The sequence below is a fragment of the Giraffa tippelskirchi genome, chromosome 1 (genome assembly GCF_054371585.1).
Source record: "Giraffa tippelskirchi isolate mGirTip1 chromosome 1, T2T-mGirTip1v1.2.pri, whole genome shotgun sequence".
NCBI classification, from domain to species: Eukaryota; Metazoa; Chordata; class Mammalia; order Artiodactyla; family Giraffidae; genus Giraffa; species Giraffa tippelskirchi.
The window spans coordinates 199455979-199481601 of record NC_137275.1 but is presented as its reverse complement, the minus strand read 5'-3'; the positions used below and the strand labels follow the sequence as shown (position 1 = coordinate 199481601).

General features: G+C 39.9%; 1 protein-coding gene and 1 long non-coding RNA gene across 2 annotated transcripts; one reads left to right on the top strand and one right to left on the bottom strand.

Moving 5' to 3' along the window:
- Positions 1–1905: 1905 nt before the first annotated feature.
- On the bottom strand, positions 1906–4349 carry LOC145518693 (uncharacterized). Its single transcript, XR_014063151.1, has 2 exons — positions 4193–4349; positions 1906–2812 (listed from the first exon to the last, which is right to left on the bottom strand). It is a non-coding gene; the product is annotated as an uncharacterized LOC145518693 (long non-coding RNA).
- A 38-nt stretch (positions 4350–4387) lies between these two features.
- PRXL2C (peroxiredoxin like 2C) lies at positions 4388–23673 on the top strand. Its single transcript, XM_081523479.1, has 6 exons — positions 4388–4665; positions 5105–5173; positions 6059–6112; positions 6436–6541; positions 11383–11514; positions 22233–23673. Exons 1-6 carry the CDS (start codon positions 4468–4470, stop codon positions 22358–22360), a joined length of 687 nt encoding a protein of 228 aa, XP_081379605.1. The 5' UTR covers positions 4388–4467; the 3' UTR covers positions 22361–23673.
- Positions 23674–25623: the final 1950 nt, after the last annotated feature.

Sequence of the window (25623 nt, the reverse complement as noted above, 5' to 3'; positions counted from 1 at the left end):
AAAGAATCCACCTGAAATGCAGGAGACCCCACTTGATTCCTGGGTCGGGAAGATCCCCTGGAGGAGGGCATGCAGCCAACTCCAGTATTCTTGCCTGGAGAATTCCATGGACAGAGGAGGCTGGCAGGCCTCCAAGTCAGACATGACTGAGTGACTAAGCACAGCACACAATCTGACTTGTCTCTGAATTTCCTGTTATGGTAAATAATAAATATCCTTATGATGCAAAACCATTTGAGCCAAGGTTTTCTGTCACTTGAAACCAAAAGTACCATAACTGATTCAAGTTCTCACTATATTTTATTCATACTTCTGCTATATTATTTATTGCTCTTCATCACAAATATTTATCCTGAATTTAATCTTCCTAACTAGACTATTGTCTCCTTGCCTTGAGCTTGTCTTAGTTAACTTAATCTTTCTAGATAGCAGATAAAAGCTATTATATATATGAAATAGATAAACAATAAAATCCTATTGTATAGCACAGGAAACTGTATTCAATATCCTATAATAAAACATAATGAAAAATAATGTGAAAAAGAATATATATACGTGTGTGTATATATATATATATATATAAAACTGCATAACTGAATCACTTTGCTGTACATCAGGAACTAGCACCACACTATAAATCAACTATACTTCAATAAAAAAGAAATGGACAGAAAAAACAAATAATTATAACTGTAACACATACTTTAAAAAAAAAAAAGCATGCAGTGTACTGCTGCTACTGCTAAGTCACTTCAGTTGTGTCCGACTCTGTGTGACTCCATAGACAGCAGCCCACCAGGCTCCCCCATCCTTTGGATTCTCCAGGCAAAAGTACTGGAGTGGTTTGTCATTTCCTTCTCCAATGCATGAAAGTGAAAAGTGAAAGTGAAGTCACTCAGTCGTGTCCGAGTCCTAGCGACCCCGTGGACTGCAGCCTACCAGGCTCCTCCGTCCATAAAATAACCAGAAATTAGGAGGTCAGGAAAAGCTGATAAGTTGGAATATTTGATGAGCTAAACTATATGATGAACCAAGTGACGTAGCCCCAAATTCAATCAGGAAATTTGGGGGAGTTTTGACCATCTATTGGGACACCAGTGTGAAGACTGTGGTTGGAGTTAGTTGTTACAGCATCTAAACCCAGGAAATCTGGGCATTCACTACCAGGTAAGGGTCATCTCTGGAATAATCTGAATGGAAGAGAGCTGGCTGGGAGTTAGGTTGGTGGGTTTCTGTGGACTGGCACATTTACAGTTGGATTGGCCTCTGGGCTCCGCCTTGCTTGTTTCAAACAGTGGAAAATACCAGTTCTGTAAAGCACTCTGCCTACTTTACTCTCATTCATACTGGATCCACACTAGCTGCTGAAAACTCTCTAGTGCCACCATTTCTTGCACATCCCATGCATTCACCAATCAGACAATATTCATAGAGGCCTACAATGTGCCAGACTTTGTGCCAGTCTGTGAAGATATTACAGTGCTGCAAGAGGCAAGGAGCTTACTGTCTGATTCAAAGATTTCCAAACTTTCTTGGTTCACAGTAGTTTATTTGTTGGCATCAGTAGTTTATTCACAGCACCCTTAGGCTGAAAGAAAATCCTATCAGTTCCTTTTACTTAGAAGTTAGATCCAAACAACTTCTGTCTGAACAACTTAGTAGCTATTTTAAGATACAACTATAAATTAAGGGGGCTTCCCAGGTGGCTCAGTGGTAAAGAATCTGCCTGCAATGCAAGAGATGCAGAAGATGTGGATTCGATCCCTGGTCTGGAAGATCCGCTGGAGGAGGAAATGGCCACCCACTCCAGTATTCATGCCTGGAGAAACCCATGGACAGAGGAGCGTGGCAGGCTACAGTTCAAAGGGTTGCGAAGAGTCAGATATGACTAACACACACGCACTATAAAAGAAAAAGTAACATCTTTATTTCACCCAGGGCATGCCTACCTGTTGGACATTGCACAACTCTCCAATCTCGGAATCAGATTGGACATCTCCAGCCTCATTCCCTAAACACAGTGATTTTTGTGAGGTTCTAGCTCTTTATCACAACTGTTAGAAACTCAGCTTGGCAAAGATATGACATTATTCGAAATATAGTGAAAAGAAATGCAGTCTAATGGGAATCATGAACTACCTCCACTCACAAGAAGGATATCAAACAGATAAACTCTACTTCCCTCAAGTATTTAAAATATGCTGCAGTGCCCCTGAGAATGCATCTGTGGTACCCCAGCACTGGCAGATCATGACTTAGAAACAGGTCTATGATTAGAACAGTCCAAACCCAAAGCAGAGTTTCTCAAACTAGGAGCACTTAAATGTGTGTTCAATAATGTATGTCTTTACACAACCAAAGGCCAGAGGATTCGGGATCAGTCTCTCCTGTACTTTGTGGCAGAGTGAATACTCTGTGCTAGATAAGGGTGATCCTGAAGGTCTTCCACTAAACAAATACCATCAATTTTGTTGTTGTTTAGTCGCCAAGTTGTGTCCGACTCTTTGTGACCCCATAGACTGCAGCACACCAGGCTTCCCTGTCCCTTAGCACCTCCCAGATTTTGCCCAAATTCATGTCCATTGAATCGGTGATGCTGTCCAACCATCTCATCCTCTGTCACCCTCTACTTCTTCTACATTCAATTTTTCCCAGCATCAGGGTCTTTTCCAATGAGTTGGCTCTTTGCATCAGGTGGCCAAAATTGGAGCTTTAGCATCAGTCCTTTCAATGATTATTCAGGGTTGATTTCCTTCAATATTGACTGGTTTGACCTCCTTGCAGTCCAAAGGACTCTACAGGATCATATTTTCTAAAACACAAATCCAGAAACAAAGGTGGGTGAACTTTTAAAGACTAAGAACCTGAATGTTGTCTTGTTCTGCCCTGGAAGGCTTGGACACATTGTCACCATCTATGAGAAACCCCAGTGCAAGACCACCTCCAAGTCCAGGTCCAGCTGAGTCTCAAAGAGGCTGCAGAAATTCCTAAATTCCCATATGCATGCTTGCCTACAGCCTGCCCCAGGAGAAAGTAAGGTGGGATAGAAACATGCTTAACAGACTACCTGGTAGGTAGTCCTACTGTAGGACGTCTACAAAACTGGTGCAAAGCCATTTAAATCCGTTTTTCTCATCCTTCTCAATCCATCATTTACATACATACATACTCACACTGAGTCATCTCACTTAAGGACCCTAGTAAATAGCTTTAGCAAAACAAAAGTTTGAAGAAAGAAAATGGACTCCTGAAACAACCTAGCACATTTATAAATAGGTTTATTATACCAGCTCTTAAAAAATATAATTGAGGGAATTTTCTCAAGTGATAGCAATGGTCCATACTTTTATGGAGTTGTGGCTCAGTGGTAAAGAATCTGCCTGCAATGCAGCAGGAGACACAGGAGACTTGGGTTGGATCCTGGGTCAGGAAGATCCCATGGAGGAGGGAACGGCTACCCATTCCAATATTCTTGCCTGAAAAATCCCATGGACAGAGGAGCCTGGCGAGTTACCATTCAGGGGGCTGCAAAAGAGGGACTGAGCATGCAACAATAAGTGGATAACAGGGGTGAATAATCAGGCAAAACTCACCTAACTGTGGACAGATGCACTGATTCTGATAGAGTAAAATGTTAACTAACAGTAGAATCTAGGTGGTGGATACAGGAGTGTTCATTGTAAAATTCAACTTTCTGGGCATGTTTTTAAATTTCCATGATAAAATTTTGACAAATGTTTAAGTTTTAACTAAAAATAAAATTTAAATCCACATTTAAGATTTGTACATTACAGTGTATGTTAATGATAGCTCCAAAAAAAAAAAAAAAGCACGAGAACTGAGGAGGGAGTAGATTTAAACCAGACTAAATCTAACAGATCATAAATATGGATGTGCTTGGTAGGCAACTGATTGTCTTGAAAAGGTAAGAGCTAACTTCACCCCAGATGGCTACAGAGGGCAGGGGCTTTCTTCATATTTAACTCCTTTCTCGCCTTTGGTATCTCGCTCTCCTCTTTTCTCTCTTCTCTCTCTTCCCCCACCCTCCCCACTCCCCGCCGTCTCTCTCTTAGTCTTTCTCTCTTCCCCCCCATCCTGTCTCTCTTGTCTCTGTCTCTCTTTCTCTCTCCGGCCCTGCCCTCCCCCCACCCCGCCTCCCTGTCTCTCTCTGCGTCTCTGTCTCTCTCCCTACCATGAGCGGCTGAGTCAGAAAACTCGAGAGTGGTTCTGTACCCTTCTGCAGCTTCGGAACCATCGCAGCCGCGTACAAAAGGAGACTCTCGAGGTCTTGCCTGAGAACCGCCGGGTGCACCGGGTTAGGCCCCGGAGCTCCGCAGCGAGCCTGGGCCCCGGGCAGCTCCGCCCCGCGGTGAGCCCCGCCCCTTGCGCTCCGCTTGGCGGCGATCCAACCCGCCCAGCCTCCATCCAGCTCGGTCGCTCTCCGAGAGCCCTCGGACGTAGGGCGCGATGGCAGCCCCCTCCGAGGCCCCGGTCACGCGGCAGGTCAGCGGTCACGCCGCCCCAGCCCCAGTCCCAAGCGGCCCCGAGAGCTGGCAGCCCCTGGCCGCCGCCGTGGCCGACCTGCCTGTGCTGGACGCCTCCGGGAGGCCTGTGCCGTTTGGTGAGCTGTTCCGAGAGCGCCGGGCTATCGTGGTCTTCGTGCGGGTGAGCACGGGCGACGGGACGATCCGGCGCAGGGACCTCACATGCAGGCAGGGACGGAGGTTGTTTCCACGGCCTCCCCTGGGGGGAGTTACATCGGGCCTCTGGAATGGTCCAGGACCGGAGAACGGAGCCCGCAGGGCCTGACCCTTCCTCTAGTGGTCGTCCACTAAAGGCGGTGGAAAGCGGACTCCGCTGTCGCTTCCTTGAACGGGAAGGGAAAAGCAGCCCGCCAAGCCAAGGCCATTTTCTCAGCGGGCGAAGGGGCCTAACAGAGACTGCGTGGGGCCCAATTTCAGTGCACATCTGGGCACCCTTGACATCTCTAACCGTCTTGGGTGTTGCATTTGGTTAACGTCACGCATAATGAAGTACTTGGTTATTTCTGACTCCGAGAGTGTTAGTTGCTAACTTGTCCTTTTTGCCTGTGTTGGGATTTCAGCATTTCCTGTGTTACATCTGCAAGGAATACGTAGAAGATCTGGCCAAAATCCCCAAGAGTTTCTTACAAGTAAGTTTCCCGAGAGTGAGCAGCAGCGTGCCCCGTTTCCGGGCGGCCTGGTGAAACTCACCTGCCATTTATGAGGAGTGTGATGGCATGAGGTGTGGAATGCGCCGCCTCTCCAGGGTAGACGCTCACAAACCCAGATTATCACCATCCCACACATCTCCCCAACACCTCCAAAAAGGGAAGAGACTCATTGGAAGTGTATTTCTGTCCTATTCATTACTGCCTAATTATAAAAGTACTAACCATAATAATAATTTTGATGTTACCTAATAACCTGCCTATTCTCAAATGTTGATTGATAATTACCAAAAACAGAAATGGTAGAAATATTTTCTTCTCTTTAGTTTTGTAATACAGACACTCCAAATAGTTGTTCATTACAGAAAGTTACTAGTATAACTTAAAGCTGAAAAATTTGTATCCTTAATGGAATTATAGTTCCACATTCTTGTGATAGCCACGTACAGGTGTCTTTCTTCAAGCATATAGAGGTTTGTCCCCAGGTTAGCTTTTTAGTGAAAGCATTGGTAGCGTCTGTAAAATTAAGATCTGTTTTCAGCAGACCTTGTCAATTGAGATATGAAAGAATAAAATTGATTAAATAACCCTACTTTAATAGTTTTTATTCTAGTTTAATGTATGCCTTTTGGGAAAGTGTAGAGAATTACAATTATTTTAAAATTCTTACTTAGTAAAAGAATCATCTGAATTAATTGAATATTTTAGCATAATTGCTTTGACTCACACAATTTGGCTGTTTATACCATTCTTCTGGAAGCCTATAGGTGGCATTAAAATGGAAGAAAAGAGTTGGATTAGGGAAAGTTATAATTAGGGGAAACATAATTTCTAATAATATGTACATGTCCTTTTTCTCTCCTAAAGGAAGCAAATGTCACTCTCATAGTGATTGGACAGTCATCCTACCATCATATTGAGGTAAATATATAGCCAATTGGGACCCTAACAGGCTAAATCTGTTTTAGACATAAATTATATAATTATTTGAATCACTGAAGTGTTAGTCACTCAGTCATATCCAACTCTTTGCAACCCCATGGACTGTAGCCTGCCATGCTCCCCTGTCCATGGAATTCTCCAGGCAAGAATACTGGAATGGGTAGCCATTCCCTTCTTCAGGGGATCTTCCTGACCCAGGGATCGAACCTGGATCTAAATTTGCTAAAATTTAGTCAGATTATCACTATTTTTCTCTCATTTGTCTTGATAAAATTTCCAACTATACTTTTTTTCTTTTTCAGCCTTTCTGTAAACTCACTGGGTATTCTCATGAAATCTATGTTGATCCTGAGAGAGAAATTTATAAAAGATTGGGAATGAAAAGAGGTGAAGAAATTGCCTCCTCAGGTAAGACATGTCTCAAGTAGCAAATGCTAATAGTATATTTCACATAAGCATATATATGCATAGGGGAACAAATGGTAAATTCATAAACCAGCCTGCTCTTTATGATTCTAGTAAGTGGTCCAGATTCACAATACTCTAAAAGATTCATTTCCTGGATGTAATGACATGGAAGGCTGTTGGTGAAGTTCTAAATGAATGAAAAAATGCAAGTTGCAAAGCAGTGTTTTCAGTATGATTTCATTTTTGTGAAAATAAAAACTGTTTTCATAAACATAAGTATCTATACTATTATATATGTGTGTGTGATGAAAATTGTTTTAAAAGACATTGCAGTGTTTACCCCAGACATGGGAGTGAGAAAAGTGGCTTTTTGTATTTTTTTTTTTTACAATGAGTATATTTTACTTTTGTAGTTAAAAGAAAAATAATATTGCTTAAGTTAATATATTTTCATACCTCAACACCATGGCTTTGAACACTGTTATGTTCTTTAACTGATGAAATCTTAGTTTTCATCTAAAGCCCAACTCAAAGGGGCTCTAAATAGCTCTACCAGCAGAAGCAATTGCTTCCCTCATTGTTTTTTAATAGCACCTTGTACTTTATTATATACTCTATGATTGAACTTAAGGTGATGAGTAGTATAGTTAGTTGAAAGGTTTGATGTTTTATTCATTTCTATATGGTCCACATTCCCTGCCCTTGCACAATTCTTTATAATTAAAAGTATGATAAGCTTTAGGTGAACTATTTATCTGTGTTTTAGATAAAAGGAACTTGGCTTCTGAAATACCAAACAAGAGAACTCAACTAGAACCCAGATCACTTATCCTCAACAAATGTTGAGAATGACACCCACTGTGTTGGCTATTCCCGGGACAACTGTGACAAAAGACACAGCCCCTGCCCTCCCAATGCTCATAATCTACACTGGGAGCAAGATGCAAACAGTTAATTACCTTACAGCTTAGAGCTTGTAAAAGAGGAGAGCATATACTGGCAATACCTATAATGCAGAAATGCCTGTAATACCAGAAATGCACAGGGAGAGAAGAATCTGGGAGGGCTTCTTAGAGATGGTGTTGTTTAAGCTCACTCTGTAAGGAGTTAGCTGGGTGAAGTGAGGCTGGGAAGGCTGCAGCTGACAGAAAGTAGCACATAGGTATGAAAAATTGTGACTCTTGGAGAACTGCAGTTCTCTATGTCTGGCCAGAGTCTAGGAGCCAGTTGGGAATTGTGTGAGCCAAGGGACTGAGTCTGGGAACAAGCCAAGGAGTTTGGATTTGTTCTCAAGGCAGTGAGGCAGTCATAAAAGTGTTTGAGTGGAGAAGTCTTATTGCCAGGTAGAGGAGCAATTGGAACGTGCCAAACAGGAGATATCAATTATAATTGGTATTCTTGACAAGTTTGTAGTAATAGGCTAGAAAGAAGTGACAGGGCTTGAAGTAGAGACACAGAGGGACAGATCACAGAGCTGCTACTTATGAAGCAGAGTTGACATGATCCCTTCCTTTACTAATGTTTTTAAAGAAAGCTTTATTAAACTTTATTAAAACTAATGATGAGGTAGCATAGATAAGAGAATTTGTTCTTTTTTTTCTCCTCTCTTTTTAATATAGGAAATTGCAACAGTACACATTGTGAACCTTAATCTTTGGTAGACTATTTTCCTGTGCTATATCAGAGCCTCAGCATGTGTAAGGTCTGTTTATCATTTAGCTGCTTTTGATATAAACTGTGAGTTTTACTTTAGTAACACCTCACCATTCATTGCCTCAATAAAGAGAGAATTGCAAAGAAAACATGAATTTAAAGCAAAATACATGCTTATAGTTATAAAGAAAGTATATTCAAATCATTTAAACTCCTTTGATCTGTGTCAAACAACTCTTTTTCCAAACAGAAAACATTAGGTTCTCATGAAATGATTTTTTAAAGTTCCCACCTGAAAAAAGCACAAGTCTTAGAATCAGTCTCAGAATAATCCTACTTGAAAACAACACGGAAAATGAAATATGATAATTTAAAATTAATAGGACAGGTTATAAAGACAAAGAATAAGAAAATAAAGCCACTAAATTCAAGGAAGTAATGGGTTTACCTGGTATTTCATTTTGCCTTACTTGATAATAAGCCAGTTTATGGTATTAAATCTATAGTGATTGTTATAGACAGCAGATAAGTGCATGCAGGAAACATGCTTCTTATAATACTTAATCTAAAATTTCAAATTCAAATTCTGGTCTTGAGTCCAAGAATCAAAGTAAAGAGGAAAACATTTAACAAAAAACAGGAGTTTTACAAATAACTAAATTCATACTGGCAAAATTAGGTTGTGCTTTACAGCCAAGATTGTGAAATTCTAGGTTGTGAAATCTTCTATTGAATTTTTAAAATTTCAGAAATATTAAATGACCCTTCTTTGGACATATGGGGATAGTTTGGATTTATGAACACTTATTTTAGGTATAAAATCCTAAAAAACATAAACTTTAGTCCTTTACCCATGTCTCTAAGCTAATGAGAATGTATTTGTTTCTTGGTAAGATGAATGTCCATCCTCTTATAAACACGAAAGAAATAGAAGAGTTGGAGAGATGAAGAAAATAATAGGTGTCTGGAAATGATAAGAAATCAGGCAGGTCAAAGGCAGCATAATCATTAAAATACAATGCCAAAAGCACTAGTTGAAGCTGGACCACAGGGCTGAGGGGTCAGCTCTGTGCTGTGACTCCCACAGGAGAAGATAAATGGGACTGGTAACTGGTGTACACTGGTTGACGTGCACCTGGAGAGGCAGACTGTGGCAGGCAGGAAGACTTGGGCTGCAATGTCTCACTGCTCAATCATTCTCTGGCCTTAGAATTGGTGGAGTTCAAATTTTTTTTTTTAATAAAAGCCAGGGGTAGGTAAAGTTTCTTTACTCAAAGGTAGTGAAAGTATCAGTCACTGTGAGAAAGGAAATAGGAAAACTGACAAGCAAAGATGGAGAGATAGCTATAGTTACTGTTGTCACAGCTAAACCTCAAAGTCTCAGTAGCATAAAGTATGAGGTTAGTTTCTTTTCATTCACATTTCAAGAAGGATATTTCTATTGGGTGCTTCTCCAATCAGCAATTGAGGGACACAGTAGGAAAGACTCAGGCTCTTGCATCATGTGGCTCTGCCATTGTCAATCCAAACTTCAAAGGATATATTTAGGTTGGTGCAAAAGTAATTGATGTTTTAGACCATGAATTTTAAATCATAACTAGACTCAAACACATCTTTATTAATCAAAGTAGGGATCATTACAATCAACACATTTTTGCCAACAAGAAATACGTTGGTTTATTCCTGTAGTGTAAAAATCCATTCTTCGGGATTCAGCGAGCTCTTGGAAAGCATTTTCTGCCTCCTGCTGGTTGTGGAAGCACTTTCCCCACAAAAAGTTGTCAAGATGCTTGAAGAAGTGGTAGTCAGTTGGTGAGAGGTCAGGTGAATATGGCGAATGAGGCAAAACTACGTAGCCCAATTCGTTCAACTTCTGAAGCATTGGTTGTGCTATGTGCGGGCGTTATCATGGAGAAGAGCTGGGCCCTTTCTATTGACCAATGCCAAGTGTAGGCATTTCAGTTTTTGGTGCATCTCATCAATTTGCTGAGCATACTTCTCAGATGTAATGGTTTTGCTGGGATTCAGAAAGCTGTAGTGAATCAGACATCACCAAATGTAGTTGTAAGAGGATCAGCTTTGATGATCTCAGTTGGTCGTTGTCAGCTTCCAATGGCTGGGCACTACGTTCCTCATCTTCAAAGCTCTTGTCTCCTTTGCAAAACTTCTTGAACCACCACTGCACTGTACATTCATCAATAGTTCCTGGGCCAAATGTATTACTGAGTTGTTTCCACTACTTTACAATTCATTTTAAACTCAAATGAGAAAATTGCTCAGATTTAGTTGTCTAACATCATTTCCATAGTCCAAAATAAATATGAAATAAATAGCAAGTAATAAGTCATTAGCAAAAAAATGTAAAGGGAGAAATGTGCATTAAAATGATGTATAACATAACCACATTTATTAAGAATGTATTCCAATATCAAATGGCAAATTTCAACAATGCAAAAACTGCAGCTATATTTGCACCAACCTAATAGAAGAACCATGGGTAATCACCTCTGGAGAGGTTTTTAGGAGATGCTGTGGAAGTGGCACACATTATTTTACTCATTGGTTTGATTGTAGTCATATAGGCATAGCAAACCCCAGGAAGACTGGGGAATGTTTAGTTTGGTCCCAGAAAGAGTAAACAAGTTTTGACCAGCATATAACACTAGTCTGTGCCACAATGTCTTCTGAAGAGGAATGTAGTTATCTGTTACTAGGTAAGAGACTAAACCAAATATAAATGGGGCATTAAAAAGGAAAGCACTGCCAGTTTGAGAATTCTATAGCTGAAATTTTTCTGTGGCAGAAAATGATCTGGGTCTGTCATCACTTCTTTTAAAGCAGTAGTTCTCAACTGGGTACAATTTTGACCCCTCTCCCCAGGGGATATTTGGCACTGTCTGGAGACATTTTCAGTTGTCACAGCTTGGTGAATGGTGGTTGCTATGGCATCTAGTAAGTTCAGAGAGCACGGATGATGGTAATCACCCTACATTACTCAGGACAAAGGCTTATCTGGTCTAAAACATCAGTAGTGAAAGGCTGAGAAACTGTTCTTCGAAGGAAGAAAAAAAGGCAAGTCAAAAGTAAGATAACACATAAGAGAGAGACTGTTTTCTAAAAATACTAACATTATCTTAATATCAAGTGAAATATAAAATAACATCTAAAGATAATTCCTAATATTTCAGGACAGAGCCCCCATGTAAAATCAAATGTACTCTCAGGAAGCATTCGGAGCCTGTGGAGAGCAGTGACTGGCCCTCTTTTTGATTTTCAAGGAGATCCAGCTCAGCAAGGTGGAACACTCATTTTAGGTCCAGGTAAGCATCAAAGCTCAGCTTCAGCAGTGTGCTTTTTATGCTTTCTGGAAGTCAAGAGGCCATCCACTTTCTTTATAAAATAGCCACCATGTAAAAGTGGGCAACTGGACATGGTAGCAGTCAGGATGCTGTGCTTTCATAGGGGACATTGTTTGTTTTCAAATGCTCCTGTATATTTTTGATGTCTGTTTACTGGATGTACTGTGGCCATCATTCCATGCCTGAGTGATTCCAGGTATTTGGGATAGGGAAAATCAGTGGTGGTTTGGTGATTTGTATGTGGCTATAATACTCTTTAAAAATTTCAGTGGAGGTGAGCAGACGACCCACAAAATGCAGAACAATTATACCAAAGAAATTCTTGCACTGTTAAGAAAGTTCTAGGACCCACAACAGATTTCCCAACCTAGGAATCTGACAAAGGGACTGAGAACCCCCAGAGAATTTGACTTTGGAGGCTAGTGGGATTTGATTACAAAAGTTACACGGGACTGGGGACTGAGACTCTTGGAGGACACAAACAAGACCTTGTGTACACCAGGACCCAGGAGAAAAGAGCAGTGACCCCACAAGAGACTGACCCAGACTTGCCTGTGAGTGTCCATAAGTCTCTGGTGGAGACATGGGTTGGTGGTGGCCTGCTGCAGGGTCGGGAGCACTGAGTGCGGCAGTGCATCCACAGGACCTTTTGAAGAAGGTCGCCTTTATCTTCATTACTTCCACCATAGTTTGGTCTCAGGTCAAACAACAGGGAGGGAATACAGCCCTGCCCATCAACAGAAAATTGGATTAAAGAGTTACTGAGCATGGGCCCGCCCCTCAGAACAAGACCCAGTTTCCCCCACAGTCTCTCCCATCAAGAAGATTCCAAAGCCTCTTATCCTTGTCCTTCATGGGGAAGACAGAATGAAAACCACAATCACAGAAAACTAATCAAACTGATCACATAGACCACAGCCTTGTCTAACTCAATGAAACTATGAGTCATGCTGTGTAGAGCCACCCAAGATGGATGGGTCATGGCGGAGAGTTCTGACAAAATGTGGTCCACTGGCGAAGGGAATGGCAAACCACTTCAGTATTCTTGCCTGGAGAACCCCATGACAGTATGAAAAGGCAAGAAGATACGAAACTGAAAGATAAACTCCCCAGGTTGGTAGGTGCCCAATATGCTACTGGAGAAGAGTGGAGAAGTAACTCCAGAAAGAATGAAGAGACAGAGTCAAAGTGAAAATGCCCAGTTGTGGATGTGACTGGTGATGGAAATAAAGTCCGTTGCTGTAAAGAGCAATATTGCTTAGGAACCTGGAATGTTAGGTCCATGAATCAAGGTAAATTAGAAGTGGTCAAGCAGGAGATGGCAAGAGTGAACATCTATATTTTAGGTGAACTAAAATGGACTGAAATGGATGAATTTAATTCAGATGACCATTATATCTACTACTATGGGCAAGAATCCCTTAGAAGAAATGGAGTAGCCATCATACTCAACAAGAGTCCAAAATGCAGTACTTGGGTGCAATCTCAAAAATGACAGAATGATCTCTGTTCATTTCCAAGGCAAACCATTTGATATCACAGTAATCCAAGTCTGTGCCCCAACCAGTAATGCTGAAGAAGCTGAAGTTGAACAGTTCTATGAAGACCTACAAGACCTTCTAGAACTAGCACCCAAAAAGATGTCCTTTTCATCATAGAGGACTGGAATGCAAAAGTAGGAAGTCAAGAGATACCTGGAGTAACAGGCAAATTTGGCCTTGGGGTACAAAATGAAGCAGGGCAAAGGCTAACAGAGTTTTGCCAAGTGAATGCACTGGTCATATCAAACACCCTCTTCCAACAACACAAGAGAAGACTACATATGGACATCACCAGATGGTCAACACCAAAATCAGATTGATTATATTCTTTGCAGCCAAAGATGGAGAAGCTCTATACAGTCAGCATAAACAAGACCTGAAGCTGACTGTGGCTCAGATCATGAACACCTTATTGCCAAATTCAGACTTAAATTGAAGAAAGTAGGGAAAAACACTACACCGTTCAGGTATGACCTAAATGAAATCCCTTACAGTTATACAGTGGAAGTGACAAATAGATTCAAGGGATTAGATCTGATAGAGAGCCTGAAGAACTATGGACGGAGGTTTGTGACACTGTATAAAAGGCAGCAATCAAGACCATCCCCAAGAAAAAGAAATGCAAAAAGGCAAAATGGTTCTCTGAGGAGGCCTTACAAATAACTGAGAAAAGAAGAGAAGCAAAAGTCAAAGAAGAAAAGGAAAGATATACCCATTTGAATGCAGAATTCCAAACAATAGCAAGGAGAGAGAAGAAAGCCTTCCTCAGTGATCAGTGCAAAGAAATAGAGGAAAACAATAGAATGAATAGGAAAGACTAGAGATCTCTTCAAGAAAATTAGAGATACCAAGGGAACATTTCATGCAGAGATGGGCTCAATAAAGGACAGAAATGGTATGGACCTAACAGAAGCAGAAGATATTAAGAAGAAGTGGCAAGAATACACAGAAGAACTATACAAAAAAGATCTTCATGACCCAGATAACCACGATGGTGCGATCACTTACCTAGAGCTAGATATCCTGGAATGCGAAGTCAAGTGGGCCTTAGGAAGCATCACTACGAACAAAGCTAGTGGAGGTGATGGAATTCCACTTAAGCTATTTCAAATCAAAAGATGATGCTGTGAAAGTGCTGCACTCAATATGCCAGCAAATTTGGAAAACTCAGCAGTGGCCACAGGACTGGAAAAAGTCAATTTTCATTCCAATCCCAAAGAAAAGCAATGCCAAAGAATGTTCAAGCTACTGCACAATTGCACTCATCTCACACGCTAGTAAAGTAATGCTCACAATTATCCAAGCCAGGCTTCAACAGTATGTGAGCCATGAACTTCCAGATATGCAAGATGTATTTAGAAAAGGCAGAGGAACCAGAGATTAAAGTGCCAACACCTGCTGGATCATAGAAAAAGCAAGAGAATTCCAGAGAAATATCTATTTCTGCTTTATTGACTATGCCAAAGCCTTTGACTGTGTGGATCACAACAAACTGTGGAAAATTCTGAAAAAGATGGGAATACCAGACCACCTTACCTGCCTCCTGAGAAATCTGTATGCAGGTCAAGAAGCAACAGTTACAACCAGACATGGAAAAACAGATTGGTTCCAAATCGGGAAAGGAATCCATCAAGGCTGTATATTGTCACCCATCTTGTTTAACTTACACACAGAGTACATCATGCAAAATGCCAGGCGGGATGAAGCACAAGCTGGAATCAAGATAGCCGAGAGAAATATCAGTGACCTCAGATACGCAGATGATACCACTGTTGTGGTAGTGAAGAGGAACAAAAGAGCCTCTTGATGAACGTGAAAGAGGAGAGTGAAAAGCCAGCTTAAAACTCAACATTCAAAAAACTAAGGTCATGGCATCCAGCCCGATCACTTCATGGCAAATAGATGGGGAAACGATGGAAACAGTGACAGACTTTATTTTCTTGGACTCCAAAATCACTGCAGATGGTGACTGCAGCCATGAAATTAAAAGACACTTCCTCCTTAGAAGAAAAACTATGACCAACCTAGGCAGCATGTTAAAAAGTAGAGACATTACTTTGCCAACAAAGGTCCATCTAGTAAGAGCTATGGTTTTTCCAGTAGTCATGTGAGATGTGAGATTTGGACTATCAAGAAAGCTGAGCACCGAAGAATTGATGCTTTTGAACTGTGGTGTTGGAGAAGACTCTTGAGTGTCCCTTGGACAGCAAGGAGTTCAAACCAGTTAATCCTAAAGGAAATCAGTCCTGAATATCCATTGGAAGGACTGATGCTGAAGCTGAAGCTCCAATACTTTGGCCACCTGATGCAAAGACCTGACTTGTTGGAAAAGACCCTGATGCTGGGAAAGATTGAAGGCAGGAGGAGAAGGGGATGACAGAGGATGAGATCAGTGGATGGCATCACCGACTTGATGAACATGAGTTTGAGCAAGCTCTGGGAGTTGATGATGCACAGGGAAGCCTGGCGTGCTGCAGTCCATGGGGTCACAAAGAGTCAGACACAACTGAGCGACTGAACTGAACTGAACATTTTCAAGTGGGAGAAAACCATCAAGTACTTTTTTTGTGTGTCAGTAGAGGAATCAATGGAGAAGGCAATGGCACCCCACTCCAGTACTCTTGCCTGGAAAATCCCAAGGGCAGAGGAGCCTGGTAGGCTGCAGTCCATGGGGTCACTAAGAGTCGGACACGACTGAGCAACTTCACTTTCACTTTTCCCTTTCATGCATTGGAGAAGGAAATGGCAACCCACTCCAGTGTTCTTGCCTGGAGAATCCCAGGGACGGGGGAGCCTGGTGGGCTGCCGTCTATGGGGTCGCACAGAGTCGGACATAACTGAAGTGACTTAGCAGCAGCAGCAGCAGAGGAATCAACCTAGTTATTTATATCTAGCAAAACTAACAGACTTTGCTCTGTGTCAGAAAGCAAGTCAGGGGCAATTCCCTGGGAGTCCAGTAGTTTGAACTCCACACTTCCACTGCAGGGGGCATGGATTCAATCCCTGTCAGGGAACTAAGGTCCTGCATGTTCAGCAGCATGGCCAAAAAAAGAGAAAGCAACAACAGGAACAACTTATTCAATAATGATTACTCTAAGCCACATCTTTTAAATGGCTTTAATTTTTGACTTAATTTAATTTTTATTTTATATTGGAATATAAGTTATTTATAATGTTAGTTTCAGATTTACAGCAAAGTGATCAGATATACAGATATAGATACACATATATCTACTGTTTTTCAGCTTCTTCTCCCATTTAGGTTATTACAAAATATTGAGTAGAGTTCCCTGTTCAATACACTAGGTCCTTGTTGATTACCTATTATATATATAGTAGTGTATATATGTTAATTTCAGACTCCTAATTTATTCCTCCCACCATCTCTCCTATTTGGCAACCATAAGTTGAAGTCTGTTTCTGTTTTGTAAATTAAGTTCATTTGTATAATTTTTTTTAGATTCCACATGTTAAGTGATGTCATATGATATTTATCTTTCTTTGACTTACTTCACTTAGCATGATAATCCCTAGGTTCATCCATGTGGCTGCAGGTGGCATTATTTCATATGGCTAATATTCCATTGTGTATATGTGCCACATATTCTATATCCATTCCTCAGTGGATGGACATTGGGTTGCTTCCATGTCCTGGCTGTTGTAAATAGTGCTGCAGTGAACACTGGAGTGCTTGTATCTTTTTATTTTTTTTTTAATATTTTTATTTATTTATTTGACTGCACCAGGTGTTAGTTGCAGCCCATGGGATCTAGTTCCCTGACCAGGGATCAAACCCCAGACCCCTGCATTGGGAGTGCAGAGTTTTAGCCACCAGACCACCAGGGAAGTCCCAAATGTATCTTTTTAAATTATGGTTTTCTCCAGATTCATACCCAGGAGTGGGATTGCTGGATCATATGGTAGTCTTAGGTTTTTTTTTTTTTGGCTATGCTAGGTCTTTGTTGCTGTGCAGGCTTTTCTCTAGTTGTGGCAAGTGGCAGCTACTCTCTAGTTGTGGTGCACGGGCTTCTCATTCCAGGGGCTTCTCTTGTTGCCTGCGGAGCAGTGGCTCTAGGGCTTCAGTAGTTGTGGCATGTGGGCTCAGTAGTTGTGGCTTTTGGGCTGTAGAGCAGGGGCTCAATAGTTGTGGCATGTGGGCTTAGTTGCTGCTCAGCATGTGGAATCTTCCTGGATCAGGGATTGAACCCATGTCTCCTGCATTGGCTGGCAGATTCTTTACCACTGAGCCACCAGGGAAGACCTATATTTAGTTTTTTAAGGAACCTCTATACTGTTCTCCATAGTGGTTGTACCAGTTTACATTCCCACTGATCCTGTAGGAAGGTTCCCTTTTCTCTACACCCTCTCCAACATTTATTGTTGGTAGACTTTTTGATAATGGCCATTCTAACCAGTGTGAGGAGATACCTTATTGTAGTTTTGATTTGCATTTCTCTAATAATTAACAGTGTTAAACATCTTTTCATGTACTTTTTGGCCATCTGTATGACATCTTTGGAGAAATGTCTGTTTAAATATTCTGCCCATTTGATTGGTTGGTTGTTTTTTTATTTGAGCTGCTTGAGCTGTTGTGTATTTTGGAGATTAATCCCTTTTGGTTGCTTCATTTGTACATATTTTCTCCCGTTCTGTGGGTTTTCTTTTCTTTTTGTTTGTGGTTTCCTTTGCTGTGCAAAAGCTTTTAAGTTTAACTAGAACGCATTTGCTTATTTTTGTTTTGTTTTCATTACTCTAGGAGGTAGATCTGAAAGATATTGCTGTAATTTATGTCAAAGTGTTCCACCTATGTTTTCCTCTAGGAGTTTTATAGTATGCAGTCTTATCTTAGGTCTTTCTTTAATCCATTTTGAGTTTACTCTTATATATTGTATCAGAGAATGTTCTAATTTCTTTTACATGTAATTGTGCAGTTTTCCCAGCACCACTTGTTGAAGAGACTGTCTTTTCTTCATTGTGTATTCTTGCCTCCTTTGTCATAGATTAACTGACCATAGGTGCTTAGGTTTATTTCTGGGCTTTCTATCCTGTTCCATTGATCTATAAGTAGCTTCGTTGATCAACTTGGACCACCTAAAATTCCTTTGGCTTCCCTCTGCTAAATGGTTGGGCATTGGAGCTCAACCATGTTCAAGTATTAAACATGCAAAAAGCCTAACTCACTGTGTCATAAACTAATTTTTCTTGGTTCTTCTTCATCTTTAAAACTGTTCATATTAGTGAGCATAGCTGCTCACTAATAAAATTAACATTTACTTTAATAACTTCCAGATGTCTAAAAGGAAGTCTTTAGAAGGAAGATTTTTACCAAGTATTATAACTTTTTGCTGCCGAAGCATTATAGCTAGCTAAAATCTTTCATTTTATTTAATCTCCCTTTTCCTCTCACAAATTTACACTAGTTAGGCTAGCTAAAAAACAAGCCTTGTTTTATGAGAATGAGTCCTCTAAATTCACCTAGAATAACACTGAGTCATATTTCTGAATGAATTATTTCCATCCTCAGACTTGTAAGTCATGATTTTTTGAGTCCCTCATCTTTAAGTTTCGACATCATTTGAGCATGCATTCTGTTGTGTAAGAATGAACAGCACACAGAAAGCATCATTGTGTGCCAAAATGGAAACAGATTTAATAAAGAGAAAATTTTGATACTACCCTTTGGAAAAATTATAGCTCCTTTAAGGAAAGAGCTGGGTTTACTTATTTATACAAATATCTTATCACGGTTAAACAAGTATTTTATTTTGGAATCCCTTAGAAGAAATGGAGGAGCCATCATAGTCAACAAAAGAGTCCGAAATGCAGTACTAGGATGCAGTCTCAAAAATGATAGAATGATCTCTGTTCGTTTCCAAGGCAAACCATTCAATATCATGGTAATCCAAGTCTATGCCCTGACCAGTAACGCCTGAATGAGCTGAAGTTGAATGGTTCTATGAAGACCTACAAGACCTTTTAGAACTAACATGCAAAAAAAAGATGTCCTTTTCATTATACGGGACTGGAATGCAAAAGTAGGAAGTCAAGAGATACTTGGAGTAGCAGGCAAATTTGGCCTTGGAGTACAGAATGAAGCAGGGAAAAGGCTAATAGAGTTTTGCTAAGAGAACGCACTGGACATAGCAAACACCCTCTTCTAACAACACAGGGGAAGACTCTACACATGGACATCAACAGATGGTCAACACCAAAATCAGATTGACTATATTCTTTGCAGCCAAAGATGGAGAAGCTCTATACAGTCAGCATAAACAAGACCGGGAGCTGACTATGGCTCAGATCATGAACTCCTTATTGCCAAATTCAAACTGAAATTGAAGAAAGTAGGGAAAACTGCTAGACCATTCAGGTATGACCTAAATCAAATCCCTTATGATTATACAGTGGAAGTGAGAAATAGATTTAAGGGACTAGATCTGATAGAGTGCCTGATGAACTGTGGATGGAGGTTCGTGACATTGTACAGGAGACAGGGATCAAGACCATCCCCACGAAAAAGAAATGCAAAAAAGCAAAATGGCTGTCTGAGAAGACCTTACAAATAGCTGTGAAAAGAAGAGAAGTGAAAAGCAAAGGAGAAAAGGAAAGATATACCCATTTGAATGCAGAGTTCCAAAGAATAGCAAGGAGAGATAAGAAAGCCTTCCTCAGCAATCAATGCAAAGAAATAGAGGAAAACAATAGAATGGGAAAGACTAGAGAGCCTTCAAGAAAATTAGAGATACCAAGGGAACATTTCATGCAAAGATGGGCTCGATAAAGGACAGAAATGGTATGGACCTAACAGAAGCTGAAGATATTAAGAAGAGGTGGCAAGAATACACAGAAGAACTTACAAAAAAGATCTTCACGACCCAGATAAACACGATGGTATGACCACTCACCTAGAGCCAGACATCCTGGAATGTGAAGTCAAGTGGGCCTTAGGAAGCATCACTACAAACAAAGCTAGTGGAGGTGATGGAATTCCAGTTGAGCTATTTCAAATCCTAAAAGATGATGCTGTGAAAGTGCTGCATTCAAAATGTCAACAAATATAGAAAACTCAGCAGTGGCCACAGGACTGGAAAAGGTCAGTTTTCATTCCAATCCCAAAGAAAGGCAATGCCAAAGAATGCTCAAACTACTGCACAATTGTACTCATCTCACATGCTAGTAAAGTAATGCTCAAAATTCTGCAAGCCAGGCTTCAGCAATACGTGAACCGTGAACTTCCAGACGTTCAAGCTGGTTTTAGAAAAGGCAGAGGAACCAGAGATCAAATTGCCAACATCTGCTGGATCATCGAAAAAGCAAGAGAGTACCAGAAAAACATCTATTTCTGCTTTATTGACTATGCCAAAGCCTTTGACTATGTGGATCACAATAAACTGAAAAATTCTGAAAGAGACGGGAATACCAAGCCACCTGACCTGCCTCTTGAGAAACCTGTATGCAGGTCAGGAAGCAACAGTTAGAACTGGACATGGAACAACAGACTGGTTCCAAATAGGAAAAGGAGTACGTCAAGGGTGTATATTGACACCCTGCTTACTTAACTTATATGCAGATTACATCATGAGAAATGCTGGGCTGGAGGAAGCACAAGCTGGAATCAAGATTGCCAGGAGAAATATAAATAACCTCAGATATGCAGATGACACCACCCTTATGGCAGAAAGTGAAAAAGAACTAAAGAGCCTCTTGATGAAAGTGAAAGAGGAGAGTGAAAAAGTTGGGTTAAAGCTCAACATTTAGAAAACTAAGATCATGGCATCCAGTCCCATCACTTCATGGCAAATAGATGGGGAAACAGTAGGAACAGTGACTGATTTTGTTTTTGGGGGCTCCAAAATCACTGCAGATGGTGACTGCAGACATGAAATTAAGATACGCTTACTCCTTGGATGGAAAGTTATGACCAACCTAAACAGCATGTTAAAAAACAGAGACATTACTTTGCCAACAAAGGTCTGTCTAGTCAAGTCTATGGTTTTTCCAGTAATCATGTATGGATGTGAGAGTTGGACTATAAAGAAAGCTGAGTGCTGAAGAATTGATGCTTTTGAACTGTGGTGTTGGAGAAGACTCTTGAGAGTCCCTTGGACTGCAAGGAGATCCAACCAGTCCATCCTAAAGGAGATCAGTCCTGGGTGTTCATTGGAAGGACTGATGTTGAAGCTGCAACTCCAGTACTTTGGCTACCTCATGCGAAGAGCTGACTCATTTGAAAAGACCCTGATGCTGGGAAAGATTGAAGGCAGGAGGAGAAGGGGCCGACAGAGGATGAGATGGTTTGATGGCATCACCGACTCATTGGGCGTGAGTTTGGATAAACTCCAGGAGTTGGTGATGGACAGGGAGGCCTGGCGTGCTGCGGTTCTTAGGGTCGCAAAGATTCGGACACGACTGAGTGACTGAACTGAACTGAACTGATTTGATAAAAAGCCAGTTTATGATATTAAATCTACAATCGTTAGTGTAGACAGCATATAGGTACAATGCAGAAAACATGCGTCTTATAATATTTAGTAATCTAATGTAGTTTTATGTTAAAATTCTGGTCTTGATTCCAAGAATCAAAGTAAACAGGACCTAGACTATAAATTACTACTATTTTATTTGAGCAGATAGAAGAATTGTATTATAACTGATTGTCTTATTGCTCTTATTTTTCAGCCTCTTTTAATCTGTGGTTATAATATATGTAAACTATTAAATTGGTAATTAGGAGTAAATTTTTTAAGGAAGTGATTTATTCTGTTATCACATTTAAGAAACAGATGATTTTCTGGTTTGATATCTACACTAGTTCCATATTCTTCCTGTCTGTTTGACAAGCTGTTTTATTTAATTACATTTAATGAAACCTAACAGAAGGTTATAATTTAAGAGTCTTTCCCTTTGGAGCTCATAAAGCATTAAGTACCAACCTTATTTAACCATAATTTTTGTCGTGCTTTACTACCTTAATTAAAATGTATTGTGTCATTATATGGAGAATGCTCTGTATTCCAGGTAAATAACTTTCATTTGGACTAATTAGAAGTTAAAATACTGCTCTGATTCTAGAAAGCAGTACATCTAATGAATAATCCTGTATGTTAACCTTTACCTTTTATTCTTATTCTCTTCTAGGTAACAACATCCATTTTATACACCATGATAGGAATAGGTTGGATCATAAACCCATCAACTCTGTTTTACAGCTTGTAGGAGTTCAGCATGTGGACTTTACAAGCAGACCTTCGGTTATCCATGTGTGACATTACAGACTCTCTCAATTTCAAATGGACCTTGGGACATGACCTGAAATATGGGAATGTCATATCCTCTTGCAATGCCTATCTTGTTGACCCTCCCCAGCCTTTGAGGAGTTATGGAACCATAAACAGGCTTTGTGCCACCAGTTAAATAGCATGCTGAGAGATATCAGTTGTCAAAAATGTGATATCTGTAATTTTATAGCTTTTAAGGTTTTATTTTATATAACAATTTTTGTAAAAAAAAACACTAAATTTTACTTACACAAAGTAAAACTTTAAAAGCTATAAAATTATAAATACCATTCTTTATTTTACCTTATGCTATATACATTCAATGAAGATATTTTTGGCCATTAAAATCATACATTTTTATGAAGAACATATAAGGAGAAAGGGAAGCAACTAAGAACATTTGATCCATTGAGAAAAGCAGGAACTCAAACTCTATAAACAGCATAATTATATTTTTATAGGTATATGTTTATATTTTTGTTTGCTTAAAGACAGGAAGTAAACACACCAGAGTATCACCGGTAGGTATCACTAGTTGGTAGGATTACAGGGGTTTTTTTCCTGTACTTTTTTATATTTCCCAACTATTCTGTTATGAACATGATTCATTTTTTTGGCAAAGAAAAGGTCTTTAAAAATTATGTGAAGAATATGTTCCTACATAGCAAGCTCCACAAAGTGCAGTTATACAGGCTGCAGGCCATAAGTTTCTAATTCTTTACTCAGAGGAAACACAGCAGGCCAAACCTACGTATAGCCTACATTCACAGCCTTTGACCACACACCCAGTATCTATTTCACTAGGATTTTGTTTAGGGGGACAGGGGCTACTAGTAAAAGGAGAAAAATATGTTTGCAATATTTAATATGTATTTAAAATATAATCAGTATGCTTTTTGAAAGGAAATTTTAAGAATTGTTTAAACTGAAAAAATAAGAAATTTTGTAATTTAAATGCACACTATGATTTGGTTGTATACTCTCAAACAGCTTCTATTTCCCACCCCCAAGTTGCTTTTATTTAATGAGCAATTGACACCTTTTATTTTTCTAGAGTCTTAATATCTTTAGTGGGAAGTGTCCTAGGAATTCTGATGAAAAGTACAGCAAGATTAAAATATTGGTAATTATTAGCAAGTATAATACTGCTTTGAACTTAAAATACTTTTATATCAAGCATATAAAGGTCATACGCAAAATATACTTTAAAGTGTCCAAAAATCTGAATCTATTTTCATATGTATATAGACAGAAATCATATTTTTAATAAATGAAAATGGGATAGCTCATAAAAATTAAAATTAAGGTGTTTTGTGCTATTTTATTAAGTAAGGAAACATTGGTGGCCCACATTCCTTTACTGACTTTAGACTTAAAACTGCTGAATCATAGCTGACACAAAATTTATATATTTACATTTATATTGTACATTACAAAAACGTACATATAAAAATGCCATATTTTTTAAAGATACATAAATGCTTCAGGGAGGAACAGTTACATAAATACAGTGCAAGAGTAAATTGCCTACCAAAACAAACACAGTGTGAGAGAAGCTGATGTTGAATAACAGTTTTTTAAAAAGCAAGCATGGCAGTTTATACTTTATTGTTATTGTCCACCATTAAGCAGACATTAGAAATGTTTGAAGTCTTGAAGAACTGGTCTGTAAGTCAACCTCCACTGTCCTCACAACAGTGATTTTTTTTTTTAATGGGTCCTGTATGTTTTGATTTCTTCTATTTAGAAAGTTGGAAATCTTTAGTGAATTTATTCAATGAATGATGTGGCAAAAAAAAAAAACAAGACTATCACTTTTGAACTTTTTAGCAAATCTATTATTGAAAACTAACCTTACATTGAAATTGTAAGACACTGAAGACATTGAAATTGGCCCCTAGGAAGAAAACTAAACAAAATAAATAATGAAAGCACAAATGGGATAGAGATTTAATTTTAAATTCTATAACTTTGCTTTATAGTTTCCAAACTTATGATATAGCTCCTACTTTTAATTGGGTAAAAGTGAATTCTGCATCAGAAAGAAATGAATTTTTGTTCTTGTTGTTGTTGTTTAGTCACTAAGTTGTGTCCAACACTTTTGCAACTCCGTGGACTGTAGCCCACCAGGCTCCACTATCTACAGGATTTCCCAGGCAAGAATACTGATTGTTCCTGTTCAGTGGCTAAGTTGTATCTAACTCTCCATGGACTGCAACATGCCAGGCTTCCCTGTCCTTCAGTTCAGTTCAGTTCAGTCACTCAGCCGTGTCTGACTCTTTCCGACCCCATGAATTGCAGCACACCAGGCCTTCCTGTCCATCACCAACTCCCAGAGTTTACCCAAACTCATGTCCAATGAGTCGGTGATGCCATCCAGGCATCTCATCCTCTGTCGGCCCCTTCTCCTCCTGCCCCCAATACTTCCCAGCATCAGGATCTTTTCCAATGAGTCAGCTCTTTGCATCAGGTGGCCAAAGTATTGGTGTTTCAGCTTCAACATCAGTCCTTCCAATGAACACCCAGGGCTGACCTCCTTTAGGATGGACTGGTTTTATCTCCTCACAGTCCAAGGGACTCTCAAGAGTCTTCTCCAACACCACAGTTCAAAAGCATCAATTCTTCGGCACTCAGCTTTCTTCACCATCCAACTCTCCAATCCATACATGACTACTAGAAAAACCATAGCCTTGACTGGACGGACCTTTGTTGACAAAGTAATGTCTCTGCTTTTTAATATGCTATCTAGGTTGGTCATAACTTTCCTTCCAAGGAGTAAGCGCCTTTTAATTTCATGTTTGCAGTCACCATCTGCAGTGATTTTGGAGCCCCAAAAAATAAAGTCAGACACTGTTTCCACTGTTTTCCGCATCCATTTCCCATGAAGTGATGGGACCAGATGCCATGATCTTAGTTTTCTGAATGTTGAGCTTTAAGCCAACTTTTTCACTCTTCTGTTTCTTAAAGAGGCTTTTTAGTTCCTCTTCACTTTCTGCCATAAGGGTGGTGTCATCTGCATATCTGAGGTTATTGGTATTTCTCCCGGCAATCTTGATTCCAGCTTGCGCTTCCTCCAGCCCAGCGTTTCTCATGGTGTACTCTGCATATAAATTAAATAAGCAGGGTGTCAACATACAGCCTTGACGTACTCCTTTTCCTATTTGGAACCAGTCTGTTGTTCCATGTCCAGTTGTAATTGTTGCTTTCTGACCTGCATACAGGTTTCTCAAGAGGCAGGTCAGATGGTCTGG